Source organism: Lachancea lanzarotensis, scaffold LALA0S06 (genome assembly GCF_000938715.1).
Source record: "Lachancea lanzarotensis genome assembly LALA0, scaffold LALA0S06, whole genome shotgun sequence".
In the NCBI taxonomy this organism is placed as follows: domain Eukaryota; kingdom Fungi; phylum Ascomycota; class Saccharomycetes; order Saccharomycetales; family Saccharomycetaceae; genus Lachancea; species Lachancea lanzarotensis.
In genome coordinates, this window is record NW_019212884.1 from 35,974 (window position 1) to 55,248 (window position 19,275).

The 19,275-nt window shown below is 44.0% G+C and overlaps 8 protein-coding genes across 8 annotated transcripts, besides 1 other annotated feature; 4 read left to right on the forward strand and 4 right to left on the reverse strand.

The window, feature by feature from the left end:
- Nucleotides 1-90: 90 nt before the first annotated feature.
- Nucleotides 91-1,965, forward strand: SAC1 (LALA0S06e00342g1_1; the record flags this gene model as incomplete). The annotated part of the gene is made up of 1 exon (XM_022771686.1): nucleotides 91-1,965. One exon carries the CDS (start codon nucleotides 91-93, stop codon nucleotides 1,963-1,965), a length of 1,875 nt encoding a protein of 624 aa, XP_022628865.1.
- A 52-nt stretch (nucleotides 1,966-2,017) lies between these two features.
- On the reverse strand, nucleotides 2,018-3,484 carry TRP3 (LALA0S06e00364g1_1; the record flags this gene model as incomplete). The annotated part of the gene is made up of 1 exon (XM_022771687.1): nucleotides 2,018-3,484. One exon carries the CDS (start codon nucleotides 3,482-3,484, stop codon nucleotides 2,018-2,020), a length of 1,467 nt encoding a protein of 488 aa, XP_022628866.1.
- Nucleotides 3,485-4,438: 954 nt separating this feature from the next.
- CDC11 (LALA0S06e00386g1_1) lies at nucleotides 4,439-5,668 on the forward strand (the record flags this gene model as incomplete). The annotated part of the gene is made up of 1 exon (XM_022771689.1): nucleotides 4,439-5,668. The coding sequence occupies one exon, from the start codon at nucleotides 4,439-4,441 to the stop codon at nucleotides 5,666-5,668; it is 1,230 nt and encodes a 409-aa protein (XP_022628867.1).
- Nucleotides 5,669-6,246: 578 nt separating this feature from the next.
- HOC1 (LALA0S06e00408g1_1) lies at nucleotides 6,247-7,449 on the reverse strand (the record flags this gene model as incomplete). Its single annotated transcript, XM_022771690.1, has 1 exon — nucleotides 6,247-7,449. The coding sequence occupies one exon, from the start codon at nucleotides 7,447-7,449 to the stop codon at nucleotides 6,247-6,249; it is 1,203 nt and encodes a 400-aa protein (XP_022628868.1).
- Nucleotides 7,450-7,810: 361 nt separating this feature from the next.
- On the reverse strand, nucleotides 7,811-8,413 carry MOG1 (LALA0S06e00430g1_1; the record flags this gene model as incomplete). The annotated part of the gene is made up of 1 exon (XM_022771691.1): nucleotides 7,811-8,413. One exon carries the CDS (start codon nucleotides 8,411-8,413, stop codon nucleotides 7,811-7,813), a length of 603 nt encoding a protein of 200 aa, XP_022628869.1.
- Nucleotides 8,414-9,004: 591 nt separating this feature from the next.
- On the forward strand, nucleotides 9,005-11,137 carry LALA0_S06e00452g (LALA0S06e00452g1_1; the record flags this gene model as incomplete). The annotated part of the gene is made up of 1 exon (XM_022771692.1): nucleotides 9,005-11,137. One exon carries the CDS (start codon nucleotides 9,005-9,007, stop codon nucleotides 11,135-11,137), a length of 2,133 nt encoding a protein of 710 aa, XP_022628870.1.
- Nucleotides 9,005-11,137: a mobile genetic element (isolated transposase of Rover hAT-like DNA transposon).
- Nucleotides 11,138-11,745: 608 nt separating this feature from the next.
- On the forward strand, nucleotides 11,746-14,793 carry UBA1 (LALA0S06e00474g1_1; the record flags this gene model as incomplete). The annotated part of the gene is made up of 1 exon (XM_022771693.1): nucleotides 11,746-14,793. One exon carries the CDS (start codon nucleotides 11,746-11,748, stop codon nucleotides 14,791-14,793), a length of 3,048 nt encoding a protein of 1,015 aa, XP_022628871.1.
- Nucleotides 14,794-14,876: 83 nt separating this feature from the next.
- Nucleotides 14,877-18,761, reverse strand: STE6 (LALA0S06e00496g1_1; the record flags this gene model as incomplete). The annotated part of the gene is made up of 1 exon (XM_022771694.1): nucleotides 14,877-18,761. The coding sequence occupies one exon, from the start codon at nucleotides 18,759-18,761 to the stop codon at nucleotides 14,877-14,879; it is 3,885 nt and encodes a 1,294-aa protein (XP_022628872.1).
- Nucleotides 18,762-19,275: the final 514 nt, after the last annotated feature.

The window sequence follows — 19,275 nt, forward strand, 5'->3', positions numbered from 1 at the left end:
GGCCAACAACATAGAACCAAATTCGAGAAACCTTGAAGGAATTGAGCCAAAACATAGCACCAAGGAGCTCAAATCACTTCGAAAGCTGCGATGTCTGGCCCTTTACTGTACGCGCAGATCAACAATCGACTTGTTTTCAAGCTGGCATCCTTTTCGAATGAAAAAGATTCGGTTCTTTCGCTTGGTCCCTCTGACCAAGACGTCAGCATGGATTCGGTAGATTCGTTTCCAGCCAATGGCGAAATCTACAAAGTGGCAGGTCTCATTGGATGTATCAAGTTAAAGACCAATTCGTACGCTATCATAGCTCGCAGGGTGGAGGAATACGGTGCATTGGTAGGCCATAAAGTGTTCAAGGTCGTGGAACATGCTATCGTTGCCCTGAACAAGCAGGGCAGAAAAGACAGAGACGAACAGCAGTATCTGGCACTACTGGAGCTACAGCTATCAAACGCTACGCTGTTCTTCTCGTACACTTACGATTTGACAAATTCTGCGCAGAGAAACGAGAAACTGGGACCGTACTCGTGGGAAAACGCAGACACACGTTTTTTCTGGAACCATTACGCCACGAAACCGTTGCAGAGGCTGGCTGCTCAGGACCATAGAGCCGCGTCTTTCATTCAGCCCATGATTTTCGGATACGCCCACTTCATCGATTCAAACATCCATAATACGCCCATAACAATCGGTCTCGTGACCAGACGGAGCAGATTTAGAGCTGGCACTAGATACTTTCGTCGTGGTATCGATGCGGACGGCAATGTTGCCAATTTCAATGAAACGGAGCAATTTCTCGTGACAAAAGCTGCCGGTCAAACGGACCGGTCCGATTTTTTCGCCTTTTTGCAAACTCGTGGCTCTGTTCCTGTCTACTGGGGTGAAATAAACAACCTCAAGTACAAGCCCAACGTGGTGCTGGGCCCTAACGCCACCTTGGATGCCACCACCAAACATTTCGATCAGCAGAAAAAGCTTTACGGTGACAATTACTTGGTCAATTTGGTTAACCAAAAGGGTCACGAGCTGCCGGTCAAAAATGCCTATGAGTCTGCTGTAAGCGGTCTTGACGACCCTCAGATTCGTTACATTTACTTCGATTTCCACCACGAATGCCGCAACATGAAGTGGCACAGAGTCAAGTTGCTCTTTGACCATTTGGAGAAGATGGGTTTTGATCCTAAAGACGTATTCCACAAGACCGTGGCCTTGAATGGCAGCACTATCGACGTTAAAAATGAACAAAAATCTATCGTCCGTACGAACTGCATGGACTGTTTGGATAGAACAAATGTCGTTCAGTCGGTACTGGCTCACTGGGTCCTGCAACAAGAGTTTGTCACCTCAAAAGTACTTTCTCAGGACCATTTATGGGAACAAGACCTGAAACTTTTGGTACAATTCCAAAGTTTCTGGGCGGATAACGCAGATGCGGTGAGTTTTGCTTATTCCGGCACTGGTGCGCTCAAGACGGACTTCACGAGAACCGGTAAACGCACCCGTCTTGGCGCCTTTAAGGACTTTTTGAACTCCGTTTCTCGCTACTACCAGAACAACCTTACCGATGGCCCTAGACAAGACAGTTACGACTTATTTCTGGGCAATTTCTCGATGACTGATATTGGATTTCAATCTCCATTCACTGATAGAAGGCCATTTACAATACAAATAATACCCACCGTGATCTGTGCCGCCCTCACTGTAATTGCGGCCACCATTTTCTTCCCCAAAAGCCATTTTACAAGCTCCAAGAATCTTTCATTTTTCTGTTTATCAAGTGCTATTGTGGCGCTATCTTTGAATTATATTTTCAAGAACGGTGAGCAGTTTGTGAACTGGCCCAAGCTAACAGACCTGGGGTTCTTGGTCGCCCTTCAGACTCACAACAAGGAGCGTACTTTCAAGGGCATCAAATACGTTCAGAGCTCAGAGTTTTCTAGACCTGGAACTTCCAAAAATGATTGATTCGATAAGGATTGCTTACTATTTCATCGTTGATATGTAAATAATGATTCTATCAGGCGAGAAGTTCTGCCATTAGGACGTTAACGTCAGATGCTCTCATGAGGGCTTCCCCTACTAGAAGGCCACGCACGCCTTCGTTCTTGTAGTTTTTCGCATCTGCTCCACTAGTGATGCCGGACAGGGCGAGTAAAATTGTACCGACAGGTACTGAGCTGGCCAGCGAGCTAGTCGTGTTTAGGTCCACGTTGAAAGAGTGCAAGTCTCTGTTGTTGACACCAATGACTCTGGCTCCAAGTTCTATAGCCCTCTTCATTTCTTCTTTAGAACTTACCTCCACTAGCGGTTCAAGCCCCATTTCAGATCTGGAGTACTCGTACAGTTCGCGAAGTAAGGGCTGTGACAGCATTTTTACAATTAACAGAACTGCGTCTGCACCTGCTAACCGGGCTTCCAAAATTTGATACTTGCTGAATATGAACTCCTTTCTGAGCACACAGGGCCTTTGTGCCACGTTACCCTTGAATTCGTTATCCAATACCTTTCTTACATTAACAAGGTCTTGAATACTTCCTTTAAACCAATGAGGTTCGGTCAGTACCGAAATTGCGGCTGCACCGGCTCTTGCGTACTTGACCGCTTGCTCTGCAGCTATGGCATTCACATCGATATCTCCTTTGGAGGGTGAGGCCCTCTTTATTTCAGCTATTACTGCAGCACCCTGAGTTCCAGCAATGAGTCTGTCGTAAAAGTTTTGCACAGCAGGTGCTATACCCAAATCGAAATTTTGTTGCAAATCGCGTTGTGTGAAGCCGGGAACCGAAGAAAGTTCCTCAACGTCCGTTTGTCTTTGAGCATAAATTTTGTCCAGGATCGAACTATTCTTGTTCACTTTTTGTTTTGCAGCTTTTTCGTGCTCTTCCCAGGTCCCACCTTGAATGCTGAGGATATTTCTGATCATGGTGCGACCCGATTCTGACAAGATCGATTCTGGATGGAACTGAACACCTTCGATAGTATAAGTCTTGTGTCTGACGCCCATAATGACACCCGATTCGGTTCTTGCAGTAACTTCCAATTCATCAGGAAGGGTAGAGTGTTCACCAGCCAAAGAATGGTACCGCGTCACGGAAACACCTTGTGGCACGTTTTTGAAAATTCCTTTGTTGTCGTGCTCGATTTGGGAGGTTTTTCCATGCACGATTTCTCCAGCGTATGCCACGCTCCCGCCAAACACTTCAAACATGCATTGCTGTCCCATACAGACACCGGTGACGGGAATTTTACCAGCAAAGTGCCGTATGCAGTCTCTAGAAATACCAGAATCGGTTTGCGGGTGGCCTGGACCAGGTGAAATGAACAGAATCTCTGGTTTCAAAGCTATCACCTCTTCTAACGTTATTTTATCATTTCGGAAAACTTGGACATCAGCACCCTCTCTGCACAGGTATTCATACAAATTCCAAGTGAAGGAATCGTAATTATCGATTAGCACAACCTTTCGTTTCAAAGAAATACCCATGATTACCAGCGAATTCTTGAATAATATTTGAATTTTACAACAAAAATGTTGATCTTGCAAACGGATAGCTTGCTTAAGTATCCTTCAAAGATTCTGATTCACCAGCCCGATGAGTGAGTCAGTCAATATTATAGATGCAGGCCAAAATTTTTTAGCTCTGAAAAATCTCGGTCATGTGAGTGGTGATTAACGATGACAGCGACACTGATGAGTTTTGATGTTTCAGTAAGAGTGACATTTTGAGCCATTTACCAGGGCGATTGGCGACAGTGATAGGGGAACATACGAGAAATCTATGTGGAATGTATGTGAAATGTATGTGGAACGTATGTGGAAATTTATGATGATGTTGTTGTACAATCTCTGTTCGTCCTAGAGACGATTTTTAATAATATTGAGTATTTATGTGTATTGCAAATAAATGAGAGCTTAAACGAGAATCTCACCTCAGAAAGGTTTTCCCTGTCCACGATGCTGGCATATATGGAAGCGACTTTCCATGAGACTTTTTAAGGCGAATATGGACACCCTTTTGTCACCATGTCTTTTTCTTTAGAGAAAACCCATGGTATTCCATTGATGAGGTTCTAAAAGGTACACAACTTATTTGCATTTTGTGTGCTCTAAATTTGAACTTTGTTGCTTCATAATGACGCTGTTTTGTAGATTTACGTTGACGAACATGGTGCCATTTTCACCCGTTTTTCAAGGCTTTTTCGACCAGACAATCACAACACCGCAACAAGCTGGTTTGGCTACAACCATATAAGCCGCTCTCTTCACGATGACTCCGTTTTATCCGGTGAATGCTGTTTTTACTGACATCTTGAAATTAAACGTCTAGCTTGCATATCAACTAGGAATTTATTAAAAATTTCGAACATAACTTCAAAACAATACCTCTTGAGCACGATCTAAACAGCAAAACAGGCCAGATACGAACTCAATTGAACCATGGCTAGCATCATAGAGGCATCTGCTGCTTTGAGAAAGCGGAAAAATCTCAAGAGAGGCATTAACTTCACGTTAATGGTCGTTGGAGAGTCGGGAAGTGGCAGATCAACTTTTGTCAACACGCTTTGCGGCCAGCAAGTGGTGGACGTTTCCACGACGGTTATGTTACCAACAGATGCGTCTACACAAATCGAGCTGCAACTCAGAGAAGAAACGGTGGAATTGGAAGACGACGAAGGTGTCAAAATCCAGCTGAACATCATAGACACCCCAGGGTTTGGCGGATCTCTGGACAACTCTCAAAACTTTAACGTGATCTCGGACTACATAAAACATCAATACGATGAGATTCTGCTAGAGGAAAGTCGTGTGAGAAGAAACCCACGTTTTAAGGATGGAAGGGTGCATTGCTGTCTTTACTTGGTTAACCCCACGGGACATGGGCTCAAAGAAATGGACGTGGAATTCATGAGAACGCTGGCTCCACTCGTGAATGTGATCCCGATAATCAGCAAAGCAGATTCTTTGACCCCTGCGGAACTCAAACTCAACAAAAAGCTGATCATGGAAGACATTGATTATTACCATCTCCCCATTTACAACTTCCCATTCGAAGAAACGGATATTTCCGACGAAGACTATGAAAACAACATGCATCTACGTTCTTTGATGCCCTTTTCGGTGGTCGGATCGAACGAGGTGTACGATCTGGGCGATGGCACCCTCATCCGCGGCCGTCAGTACCCATGGGGCACGCTGGACGTGGAGGATTCTACTATTTCTGATTTTGTTCACCTAAGAAATACGCTACTGATCTCGCATTTGCATGACCTGAAGGACTACACCCATGAGATTCTGTATGAGCGGTATAGAACTGAGGCACTTTCCGGTGAGCCGTCTGCTCCCAGTTCGCGCGGAGCCCATTTAGCGGCTCATGAAAACGGCACTGCTTCCCCAGTGGCGTCCGGCAAGTCATCATTCCACGCTGCAGACCATGAGTCTGCCACGTCGTCATTGAAACAGTCCGCGGGAGGCCAGGACACGTACCTCGCGCGTGAAGAGCAGATAAGACTTGAAGAAGAGAGGCTGAAAGCATTCGAAGAGCGCGTTCAACAGGAGCTGCTTTTGAAAAGACAAGAACTTCTACAAAGGGAGCAAGAGCTAAGAGACATAGAGGAAAGAATTGAAAGAGAAGCAAAACAGAGGGCCGAGTCCGAGAGTCTTCAGTGAAAATCCAATAAGACAAGAAAATAGCATCTAGAAAGAAAACGGAATGTAGTGGACGGAATAAATATCTGGCCTGTTTTAGTACAAGAAAAGTCGATTGGAATCCATGTCTTGATTGAACAATCGAGTTTGAAAGCCCTAACGCTCGAGGACTTAACGCGTTAATGTTGAGTCATTTTATACGAGATGAAAATTTTTGGCAACTATATAAAAGAATAAAGGATCACCTCTATCACCACCGTTTGTACCATAATAATCAAGGCCCTCGAGCAGTAACATATGGTTTGAAGTGCGTCGAATCCAGGTAGATTTGATGGGAATTCAATCATAAGTTCTGCTCGATTTGCGTAGGTATCTTTAAATCTTGTCAAATAGTATGACCAAATGATGAGGAACCAGATAGGGACAACTGACTTCGTTTGAATGACGAGGAAAGTCTTTTTCAGCCCAGTTTTTAGTAGAGCTTGGGCGCCTTTCCTGATTGGTCTTAAATTAAAACGTTAAGTTTGACAGCTAAATTCTTGTATACATCTTTTCTTACACTTGTCTGCTAAGGCAAAGAAAATTTAGTTTTATATCGACTACTCTTCATCTCCAATCTTAGGACCTGCTTTCCAGCTCTTGAGTCCCGAATGTGTGGCAAAGTGTAGAGCTTTATTGCTGTCCGAGTCTTTGTCCATGGAGTCCTTTTCCGGGGCGTTGAAAGAGCTTTGGGGGAAAACCAGCACGTCACCAACAAGTTTTGGAACCTCAAGCTTATGGAACTCTTTCCAAGTGATCTTGCTGAGGATACCACTTTGCACGTAATCGTTCATGTACGTGAAAACAACGTCTGTCCAAATCCCAGATCCGGTCCAGCCCATGATGTTCAGGTCATTTCTGAGGTTCATGCGCAGTTCGCCCTCTGAACGTCGTTCTAGAGTAATCTCCGTGATACGGGCCACCACTTCTCGCACCACAGGGTGGCCTGGCTTTGCTTGAATGACCCAGTTGCAAAATTGCAGTCTTCTGACGTAGTTACTTCTCCAATCTGGATTGGAAGCGTCGTTCTCTATCCCAATGATCAAACCTATCTCGCGGGGCGACACATTTTCGGGAATCCAGTTGGGCACTGGCTGTAAAGCATCGGTATCGATATCGGCGTAAACACCACCTCGTGCAAGCAGAATCAAATACTTGAAAAAATCAGCTTTCAGATTAGCAGATGGTAGTAATTCATACGCTTCCACCACTTGAGGAATCGCAGAATACATGTAATGCACTAAAGCAGACGCAGCATCATCGTTGATGATTTCATGAACAAAGCCCGGGTTTTTGTCACCCCAATGTCTCTCATAGCTTTGCAATACAGGATCCATTCTACCGTCCGTGTCGGAATAGGGCCAAGTTTGCCATAAAAACGCCGGAAACCGGTACGACGGACGGTACTCGAAGATCAGTGCCAAGTTTTCGCGCAGCGAGGCATGCGGAGAGGGCTGCTTCAGATCTTGTATCCGTTTTTCCAGCGCTCTACGCTCCTTTTCGAATTTTTGAAGTTGTTCGTCCTGTTTTTGCAGCAAATCGGCGGAAAGTTTTTCAAACATCTCAACCATCGACGCGTCTTGCTTCTGCTGCGATGCTGAGTCTATGCTTTGTGTGATCTCCTTAGGTAAATTCTGCAACAATGCCTGCAGGTCTGTTGATTCCGCATTGTTCAAAAAACGCCATAACCATATGCTAGCGAGGCCCAATGGGATTATTATGTAGATATACCGTTTCCAGGCCGGCCTCCTAGCTTTCACCATCCTATTTTCCAGCCTACTACGGAAATGGTCTTAAGTTGCTCGACTCAAACGTATTGAAAAGCTCACTTTTCCGTTAATGGAAATGATCTGTCTCAAATCGGATTTACGCTAAACCAACGCTCTCAATTCCTTCTAAAATCTTTGCTGTCGCTGCTTGCCCCTTTGCCACACGCTATAGGTAACGTTTTTACACAATGGAGATCCCGCTCTTGGTCTTGTTGGATCTTAGAAGTTTCAAATGTCAAGCACTTTTTTTCAATTCCCACTCCCAGATAATGAGAATTCAATAATAATAATAATTAAAGTCTACTGTTTGTTGATCTGGAGAAGAAAATGGCCAAAATTTTGATCGGCAATCGTTCTACACGAACAGGGTCTTGTCGCGAACTTCAAGCTTGTTCGCCATAGTTCTGAGTATGGAGTAAGCGGAGTCAATGTTGGGAGGCAATGGCTGTGTTTTGTCCTGTAACCAATTGTGTACGTCTTCAAGTGCCGGTTTGCTTGAAATAGGTATGTTGATGCTAATGATTACATCAGTTTCCACGTCTTCGAGGCGCAACAGAGCCAGACAAAGAACGAGAGTTTCTTTAAGGTCCTGTTTGCCCCATTTGTACGCCGTTTCAATGGCGACACAGGTTTGGTACGCTTTTGAAGTATCAAGCTTAGCCACTGTCCACTCCTTGCTGGCGTTAAGACCTGCAATTTCCTGTAAATGCATATCGAGTGCCTCACGGTCGTTAGCAGCGTCCACGCGTTGCAGGAGATCGATGATTATGCTTTCGTCTAGTCCCAAACCATCTGGAATTTTGTCTTTTTCGCTTGCGTCTCGAGAGTTTACGAAAACTTCTTGCGTATCAGGCACCTCACGCAGCATTGAGACATCTAAAAAGCCTTCAGGGATCACACACGCTATGGCACCGCCATAAAGCTCCTGGGGCTTGAGCAAGAACTCGAGTTCCGTCATTTTGAGTGGAGGTTTAAGAAGCCTTGGTTGTTTCCGGTGTATGAACTCAACATCTATTGGCGGACTTATACTCGTACCATTAATCTATCTATATGTCAAGAATCTATGATTCATTCGTAATAAGTGATGTGAAGATAGATTCACCCAGGAGAAACAAAGAAAGCGGGAGTGACAGATTTCTATTTGATCTATTACTCTTAATTCATAGTTTTCGGTTTTCAGGTCTCTCGACAGCGTTACGAGCAACGTCTTTTCTTCTTTTTGGGTTTGTAAAATAGCCACTGTAACTTGGAATTATGGGCTCTCATATGCCCTCTATAACTCATCACTCTTTTTTTTTTTGTGGGACCCACTTTCAGGACCCACTTTAAGGATCCACTTTCAGAACCCACTATCGAAAACCCACTTTGAGGATCCACTTTTAGACCCCCACAATTAAGACCCATTTGTAAATACCCGTTTTCGTGAGTAATGATGCGCCTCGACAGCGGCTAACGCAATATCGAAAACAGTACTTTAACAACTGAGTGTAAGTAGTACTTGAAGAAGCCACTTCCAGAGTACATGTAACAGTGTATCTTCCAGACAGCAATGTTTGATACTCGCGAAACCGCCTTGTTCGAGCCGATTGATCATGATATTACACAACAGAGTGAAACGACACTAGTAGAGACCCAAGCATCGGGATGGATGCGTCGATCTAGCTTACGGGAACATTTCCAGGTGTCAAACTATCATGGAGGTAAAATAGCAACCTGTGTACATTGCAGCAAAGTATTCAAAGAACGAAAGTCAACCGGAAACCTATCTAAACACCTCAAAAACATTCACCCAGAACTGTTCATCGACAGCAGGAGAAGAAAAGATAAGACAGCAGAAAAGCCAAAATCAATGGCGCTTGTGGTTCAAACAAACCATCTCCCAAACTTCATTGCCGCCGAAGCCATAGCGCGACCAGAGGAGTTTTTCGAAATCGATATTTTGATCGAGAAACAACTGCCCATATCGATAGCTTCCTCAAGGGCATGGGAAAGGTTTATCAAGAATAAGGGTGGGGCATTGGAGCCTAGATCAATCCTTGAAAGGCTCGCAATTTACCTCCGCAGTTTTGATGATGAGTTGATTGAAATGATGAAAACGGTTGACTATGTTACCGTGGTATCCCAAATACATCAAGTCGAAAGTGGTGAGACTTACTTGACTCTTTTGGCTAAGTTCATTTTGGACACTCGTTATGAGGATGCACAAGACAAATCGGAGCTTGGAGAAACCCACTTGTTGGATATTATAAGACTGGAATCAGAAGGAGAGAGTGCTGTCGAATTGAGAAGAAAGATGGCTGATGTCTTTGAGCGTTTTCAAGTCTCTAGTAAAGCTATACTTTTGACCCGTAATCAAGAATGGTCCACATTGCGTGAAGAGTGTTTGTGCGATGGAAGTACCAATGCGAGCAACATTACGAAGGATTTAAGCCCAATTAGGTGTGTCAGTGAACTTTTAGAGAAACTTCTAGCCACGATCATTTCTCACATCCGGGCCACCGATGAAGGTATGGCAAAGGCTTTTGACGAACTGGATAAGCTGGGGAATGCTTTTGAGAACTCAGGGAGTATCAGACAGTCACTAGCAAAGTCTGGACTTTGTTCCATTCCGGCCTTTCCCATGGCTACTGCTATGTGTGTCTGGAAGCGAGCATATATCGTCTTGTCCAACTGGAACCACTACCACGACTGGTTAAAATTTGAAAGACCCGATCACAACGCTGAAATGAGAGAAATCAATCGATCTTTCCAGGTGCTCGATGTGTCCATCTCGTTTCTCAGCTACTTTGTCTCGTGTTGCTCGATCTTTTATCATTTAGACACAATGATACAAACAGATGGATTTAACCGCCTGTCGAACGCATTTACATTTTATTTCACATTGAAAAGATATTACGACGCATGTCATTCGGCAACTTTCGGTCAATTGGTATCTTCTGGCAGCAAAAGCACCGAGTTCTCTTTCATCAATGGAAATGAGGGCCTGCCTAATAGGATTAAGCGTAAAGTGCTTAATGCCGTACAACAAAGTGTAGGCATCTTTGCTGCGTACTTTGATTCCTTCAAAGAAAACGATGCCTACATCGCTGCCGCGATGCTCAATCCTGCAATGAAACTAAACGGCTTTCGTCAATTCATGTCAGAGGTCGACACTGGTGATTATGTTGAAAGGGGGATGGGGATTATCAGATGTCACTTGAAGAAATGGGAACAAGGAGGTACAACAACGCGAATTCCGGTTATCTGTAATAATGTCTCCTGCTTTTCAAAGGATACCATGAAGGTTTCTTTGCAGCTGGGCTCTCGCCTGACCGAGAGGGAAGTTGGTATGACGGAGTGGTATTTGTACATTAGCGACACTGAAAAACCTGAAAATGGAATTGATGCTTTTCAATGGTGGATTTCTAACAAAAAGAGATTCCCTTCTCTCTTTCCACTTGCTACATCACTACTGAGCATGAAGTTCAGCCATGGCGCAGAGCACGATTTTTCTGGCTTGGACACATTATTGCGCGGCGATGGCAATCATGGCGAATACAGACGACTTCAAATTCTGCTTCGGGACCGATTCCTGAGGTTCGGTCTACATCAATCAGTGGATGTGGATGAAGGTTCATCAAGTGAATTAAATCAATTTTCAAACCCTTACAACAGCGAGGAAGACTCGAGTGATGACTTTTGAAGCACTTTATTCTTCTGCCTTGAAGAATAACTTTTACGCATCTTAAAGTTGGACCCTCTCTAGAATCCTACAACTGTTCGGAAGTCACATTCGAGCACTTACAAAGAAACGGTCTTAAATTGTATCGTTTTACCAAAATTCTAGCACTGTCAGCTTTTTCGCAGCGAATGTTTTGCACTTCCACGATATTCAAAGTTTTATTCCAGAAATCAAAGCCTTCAACATACACCAGCATTCCTTCTCAACATTCCTCAAAACTTTCTAGTTCTCCTGATCATGATCCTCTATGCTATCATAAAACGCACAACCCTTAAGCGCGTCCAAAAAAAACCAAAAGCATTGACTCACCACTCCAAAACATAGTCTCAACTATGAATGCATCGCCTTAATGCGAGCACGAGATTGTTACTGTCACCGTCGTTGTCAACACCGCTCGAGCGATGACAGAATATTCATGAAAGACCAATTTCGTAAGTTGTTACTTTGAAGGATGTCGAAATTCAAATACGGATTATTAAAATATACTTTGGTGGCAAACCCTGTCTTATGGCGCATCATTCGCTGTTTAAAGACCCTGAATTTTGAACGCGAACCCAACCATTCTCGAGATGACCAAACCGGGTGAGATTGATGAGAGTTTGTACTCTCGTCAGCTTTACGTGCTTGGCAAAGAAGCCATGCTTAAAATGCAGCACTCCACAGTTTTAATTATTGGATTGAAAGGATTGGGTGTGGAAATCGCCAAAAACATTGCACTTGCTGGTGTTAAATCGCTGACGTTACATGACCCTGAGCCAGTGGAGTTACAGGACCTATCCAGCCAATTCTTTCTATCGGAAAAGGATTTAGGGAAACCAAGAGATGTTGTTTCTCGCGCAAAACTGGCGGAATTAAACTCGTATGTGCCAATAGATGTCTTGGGCTCACTTCAAGATCAAGAGCAACTTTCCAACTTTCAAGTCGTGGTTGCGACCGACACATTGCCATTGGAACGTAAAATCGAGCTTAACGACTTGTGCCATGCTAAGGGTATCATGTTCATAGCCACAGAAACTAGAGGTCTTTTCGGCAGTGTCTTCAATGATTTTGGCGAAGAATTCACTGTGATTGACCCCACCGGTGAAGAAGCGGTTTCTGGAATTGTTTCGGATATTGAACCGGATGGAACTGTTACGATGCTTGATGACAACAGACACAATCTGGAAGACGGAAATTACGTTAGGTTTTCTGAAATTGAGGGTCTGGAAAAGCTGAATAATGGAGAACCATACAAAGTCGAGGTTCTTGGTCCTTTTGCCTTTAGAATCGGCTCCGTGAAAGAGCTTGGTAATTACAAAAAGGGCGGTGTATTCACACAGGTGAAGATGCCCTTGAAATTATCTTTCAAGACCCTTCGGGATTCTCTGCACGATCCAGAACACTTATTCTGCGACTATGCCAAGTTTGACAGGGCTTCTCAACTTCACTTAGGTTTCCAAGCTCTACAGAAATTTCAGCTTGATCATCAATGTCAGCTGCCTCGCAGCGTCAACAAAGCGGACGCCGCTGAGTTGGTCAAAATTGTGAAAGATTTGGCTAAAGAGCAGCCTTTAGTTCTTGGCGAAGAAGTTGAGGTCAACGAGGAGCTTATCAAAGAGCTTTCATTCCAAGCTAAAGGTGACATACCGGCTGTAGTTGCCTTTTTTGGAGGTCTCGTTGCACAGGAGGCCTTGAAAGCTTGCTCCGGCAAATTCACTCCTTTAAAGCAGTACATGTATTTTGATTCTCTTGAATCTTTGCCAGATCCGGAGAAATTTCCTAGAACAGAAGAAACGACGCAGTCTATCAATTCTAGGTATGATGCTCAAATCGCGGTATTTGGGCTTGATTTTCAAAGACTTCTTGCCAACTCTAAGGTCTTCTTGGTGGGCTCTGGCGCCATCGGTTGTGAAATGCTGAAGAACTGGGCATTGTTAGGTTTGGGGTCCGGTCCAGAAGGAAAAATCATCATAACCGATAACGATACGATTGAGAAGTCTAACTTGAATCGTCAGTTTTTGTTCCGTCCTAAGGATGTGGGCAGATGCAAATCAGAAGTCGCATCAGAAGCGGTGTCTATAATGAATCCTGATCTAGCTGGTAAAATTACGTGGCTAACGGATAAGGTGGGGCCGGAGTCTGAAGACCTGTTTGACGACAAATTCTGGAACAGTTTGGACTTCGTCACGAACGCGTTGGATAATGTTGACGCTCGTACTTATGTGGACCGGCGATGCGTGTTTTTCAAGAAATCGTTATTGGAGTCTGGAACTTTGGGTACGAAAGGTAATACCCAAGTTGTAATTCCAAACGTGACCGAATCATATTCCTCCTCCAGGGACCCACCAGAGAAGTCCATCCCGCTTTGTACCTTGCGCTCATTTCCTAATAAGATCGACCACACTATTGCGTGGGCGAAATCATTATTTCAAGGTTATTTTACTGAAGGTCCTGAAAATGTTAACCTGTACTTGACTCAACCTAATTTTGTAGAGCAAACTTTGAAGCAAGCAGGTGATGTCAAAGGTATTCTAGAATCCATTTCTGATTCGCTCACAAACAGGCCTTATACATTTGAAGACTGCATAAAATGGTCTCGGTTGGAGTTTGAGAAAAAGTTCAATCATGAAATTCAACAGCTTCTATACAATTTCCCAAAAGATGCCAAAACATCAAACGGTGCTCCGTTCTGGTCTGGGCCAAAGCGCGCGCCAGAACCGTTGAAATTCAGTCCAGAGAATCCAGATCACTTGCACTTTGTGGTTGCAGGTGCTAACTTAAGAGCGTTCAACTATGGTTTGACAGGTGATGATGGCGAACCAGATATCACTTATTACAAGTCTATACTCTCCAAGATCGAAGTGCCCGCATTCTCACCCAGGTCAGACGTTAAAATACAAGCGAACGATGATGAGCCTGATCCAAATGCCAACGATGCTGTCGGGGGTGACGCTCTGGAAACTTTAGCAGGATCCCTTCCAGAGCCATCTACGCTTGCTGGTTTCAAACTTGTGCCAGTGGAGTTCGAAAAGGATGATGATACCAATCACCACATAGAGTTTATTGCTGCCGCATCTAATGACAGAGCGCTCAATTACTCCATCGAAACCGCGGACCGTCAGAAAACCAAATTTATTGCAGGTCGCATTATCCCAGCTATTGCAACAACTACAGGTTTGGTGACGGGTTTGGTTAATTTGGAACTATACAAGGTTGTTGCTGGGAAGACTGACTTAGAAGCGTACTCCAATGGGTTCATAAATTTGGCTCTACCATTTTTCGGTTTCTCCGACCCCATTGCTTCTCCGCAGGGCAAGTATAACGATAAATCCTATGATAAAATATGGGACAGGTTTGACATCAACGGAAACGTCACCCTGAAAGAATTAATTGATCATTTTGATGAAAAGGAGGGCCTCGAAATCACTATGTTATCTTATGGGGTGTCCCTGCTTTATGCTTCTTTCTTCCCTCCCAAGAAGCTGAAAGACAGACTGCATTTGCCCATTACCGAAGTCGTGAAACTTGTAACGAAGAACGCGGTAGCTTCACATGTCAAAACTATGATTTTGGAAATATGCGCTGATGATAAAGCTGGTGAGGACGTTGAAGTCCCATATATAACAATTCACTTGTAGTATACGTACCTATGTGACCCCTTATGAGACCTTAAGTCAACTTTCACGCGCTGAACAAGAATCACAATATCAATTGCCGTCCCTCAATTATTTGACGAAAGTATCTGGAACAGCTCTCCTTTTTGAAGTTGCAAGTGCTCGAAAGTACCATCCTCAACTATTGCGCCGTTAGAGAAAGTAACAATTCGATCGCAGGCGCGCATCATTTGCTCACTGTGAGTAACAACAATTGTTGTTGTTCCGCTCAGCCTGTGCTTAACAATGTCGGACATAATGAAGCTGTGCTGGGCATCCAATGCAGATGTGCACTCGTCGAAGATAAAGATTTTCGGTCTTCTCAAAAGCGCTCTCGCAATTGCCAGCCTTTGAACTTGTCCTCCGGACAGTACTTGCGTGTCGATTTCCGCGTCTAAACGACCCGGTAGGGAAAGTACGAATTCTTTCAAACCAACTAGATTTAACAAGTCTAGGATTTCGGGTTCACATACTTCCCTTTGAAGTCCGTACGTTAAGTTCTGAGTTAACGAGCCTGGGAAAATTTGTGGTTGCTGTTCGACGGTCGCAATCTGGGACCTCAAGGCATTGGCATCCCAGAGATTGATGTCAACCCCATCAACCCAGATGGTCTCCTCAGAAACTGGGTACAAGCGCGCCACTAATTGCCACAGTGTGGACTTTCCTGAACCAGATCTTCCAACGAATGCGACCTTTTCTCCTTTATTGATTCTCAAGTTCACATCTCGATATACCACCGTGTTCATAGCGCACGGGTAGGAAAAGCGAAGATGCTTGATTTGAATCAAAGGTGTCTTGGTACCCACCAGCTCACTGAATGTAGATTTTTCGACGTGGCTCAAACTAGCAGTGTTCCTACTTTTAAGGATCTCAAAGATATAAGTTGCGGCTCGCTGGCCCCTGCTCAGTTCGGGGACCTGAGATATCAATGACATGCAAGTCATAATAGTGAACAGTAAAAGTGTTAAGGTCTCTAACATTTTCCCAGAGGTGTATTCACCTGTAATTACGAGTTTCATCCCAAAGTACAGTAGGATGGCTTGTGTGGCGAAGGTAAGAGCGTTAGAAGCTGCTACTCCAAAACCTGTGCCGATTGCACGCTTGCGCCCAAGAGTTCTTGCCGACAATTCCAGCGTTGTGAAGACATCGACCACATTTTCCTCGACTTGGAAGCATTGCACGGCTTTGATATTTTTAACGGCATTGTAAAAATGACCTTCCAAAGCAGCAATGCTGGTTTTGTAGTCAGTTTCTCGCTTTTGCAATAGTCCTCCATAAAATCCGGAAAAGAGAATGAATATTGGAACTAGAGAAATGCACACAAGGCTCAGCTTCCACCCTGACACGAGTGCCCATATCAAACCACAGGCTGATACTACCAACAAAGTTGTTAATGCTGCAAGGAATTCAGACGCTAGGGCTCTTAGATCTCTAAGATCGTTCAGCACTAGCGAAGAGACCTTAGAAGTACTGTTCAATTCTCGGTTGAACCACCACATCTCTTTCTGCTGTACACTCTGGAAAACCAAAAATCGTAAGTCTCTGATCCATGTCTCACTGCTTCTTGAAAGTAGATAGGACTTCAAAAAATTGAAGCCGGCATCCAAAAATGCTACGAGTAGTACAATAAGGGACCATTTCGTAGAGTAGGCATCAGCCTTCTGTCTCGGAGCCGACGATGCGATTCCTCCTAACAATTTAGAAAACGTATAAGAAAAGACGGGATTGGCGATACCAGCTAGAAGCGCTGCAATAATCCCCAACATTAGAGTCTTTCTGTCCTTTATGGTCCAAAAAAGTTTGTACATTATGTTTTTGATACTCATTAGTGGCATCTCACCTTCTGGTTTCTTACAATCGCTGGAACGTGGTGACTGGTAGCCGTAATCAATACATTTCAAGTCAATTCTGCCCTCGGTCTGAACTTTTTTCTTGCGAGGTGGTATCATCATGTTAGACTGCAAAAGGTCCACAGAGTTTCTCAAAAAGTGGGCAGGCTCCTCGGGATCATCGTGTTCGAAGACGCTGCAAGTTTTTTGGGTTGAAGGCGAACCAATTTCTGAATATAATTCCTCCACATCCACACGAATGTCCTTGGACTTGAAGTCAGAAAACTCACGATTATCAAGTGTTTCGACATCATCACTGTCCTCTTCGCAATCCTGGAGCCTGCTGAGTTGGGCGAATGAAGAGGTTGGGCATTCAAGAAGTTCGTACTTGAATCCTCTCTCTCTGACTTCTCCTGCATCCATGAGAAAAACGTAGTCTGTTTTCGAAATGTCGCTTAATTCGTGAGTCAAAATAATGGTTGTTTTACCTTTTCTCCACCGTTTTATGGCTTCCATGAGAAGGCTCTTATGCAAACGATCCTGTGCACTTAGAGACTCGTCCAAAATTAAAATTGGAGCATCTCTAAACCTAGCTCTTGCTATCGCGACCCGCTGTCGCTCACCGCCGCTAAGATCGGTGCCAGAATTACCGATAAGTGTATCTAAACCTTTTGCAAGATCCCTTAGAACGTTTTCTAGCATTGCCATTTGGCACGCCTGTTTCAGTAGAATTTCGTCATCCTTGGAAGTGGATGTCCCTAATTGGATATTGTGCTTCAGCGTGTCATTGAAAAGAGAAGTGGTTTGTTCCACCAATGTGACATTTCGAAGTAATGAATGTTGCTCGATTTTTCTTGTATCGATACCTCCTATTTTGATAGCGCCACTGTCTTGATCATAAAGTTTTAAGATGAGATTCCCAATCGTCGACTTGCCTGATCCTGACTTACCGACTATGAAGTTCAATTGATTAGCGTTGAATTCCATAGTTACGTCCCTTAGAGCCTGATCACTTTTTCTTGCTGGATACGAAAAGGAAACGTTTTCAAGAACAATGGAACTCCCATACCATGCTACCGGTATATGGGGTTGATTCATTATCAATTGTTCTTTATGATAGCTTTCAGGAGCCTCGATAAAATCTAGCACCTTGCGTAGCGCCACAGCACCCTTTTGAACTGTGATTATTTGGTGAAGGGTAGTATTCAATGTGCTTGCAAGTAAAATGCAGGCCGAAAAACAAGTAATTACATCTCCAGGTTTGAGATGACCTGCCCTTATTTGTACATTTCCGTACCAAAACCCCTGCACGAACATACAAAGTGTCAAAAACCGAAGAACAGAGTAGTTAAGAGAAGAGTAGAAGGCAGTATTATTGAAACATTGGCGCGAGTTCCCAATGCTGGTTTGAAATTTGCTAGTTTCGATACTCTGGGTTACCAACAACCTAATCATTTTGGCAGCGTTTAGTGACCATGCTAGGATGTTAGCAGCATGTGCAGTTTCTGAGTTTTCGAGCTTGCTGTGCTTTTCAACTTTCCGTGAGCACAAGATTGCAAATGCAATGACTAAGGGTGAATTTGCTATTATAACCAGGGTCAATGACCAGGAGTAGTAAAACGCAGTTCCCAGTAGGGCGAACACTGTAATCGCGTTTTGAAAAATTATAGCTGAGGCTTCGGCTGAGCTGGACCTCAACTCTTCTGCACATCTATTAAGTTGTGTGAATTCACCGGAAAGCTTGTCATTGGCATCATACCAGGCCATGCTCTTTTGCAGATACGAGTGAAGCAATCTGCGGCGCACTCTAAAGCCCTGTCTTTCGCCCAAAGACATCCATGCTGAAATGGAAAGCCAGCACAAGGGAGCACTTGCCACGCCTGTGAGCATAATTGCCATACTTCTGAGTGTAAGTTGGTGCATGAGATCATTAACAGTGCTGTATTGGTGAACATCCGGTTTTCGCAGCAAATCGAATACCAAACCCATCAATATCGATATGATAGCCGGAACAATTCCGTAAATAGTTGTGCAAGTGCATATGATGGCCAAAAGTCCGTAATCTTGAGAAATGCTGACATGCATGTAGACATGCGACAGCTTTAGGTCTTGCAGCATCCTCATGGCTATGAAATATTGACCAATTGAGAAGACGGTTTGTGGCCGAAATTGTGGCAGACTTAGTGATACCATTAAAACTCTGGTGTCTTTTTTATAGGCCAGATCGCGGCATAGATGCAATCTCACTCAAGATGACCAACTTTCCTACAATTATGGAGCACAAAAAGCGATGTGCAGCAGCAGCTCATTAGACTAGCATCCTTGAGGAGAGAAATAGTTTTACTTGCTGCATATTCTGGCATCAAGCGAAAATTACCCAATTCGTGTAAGCCAATGGAGCACCATAGGACCTGAAACTGTGAGGATCAACCTCAGCTTTAACAGAGATATGATTCAATTGTGTCTCAACGTCCTCAAAACTTAATCGTGGTCCACAAACTTAGAAAAGCTGCAAATGCGATAATATCTGCGGTTTGTTCGTAGGTACATTATTCGTATATTTGGCAAAGACGACAGTAATTTTGCCCTAAAATTAGTCCTCAAGTCCTGAAAAGCCCCACAATTTGTGGCTACCGTA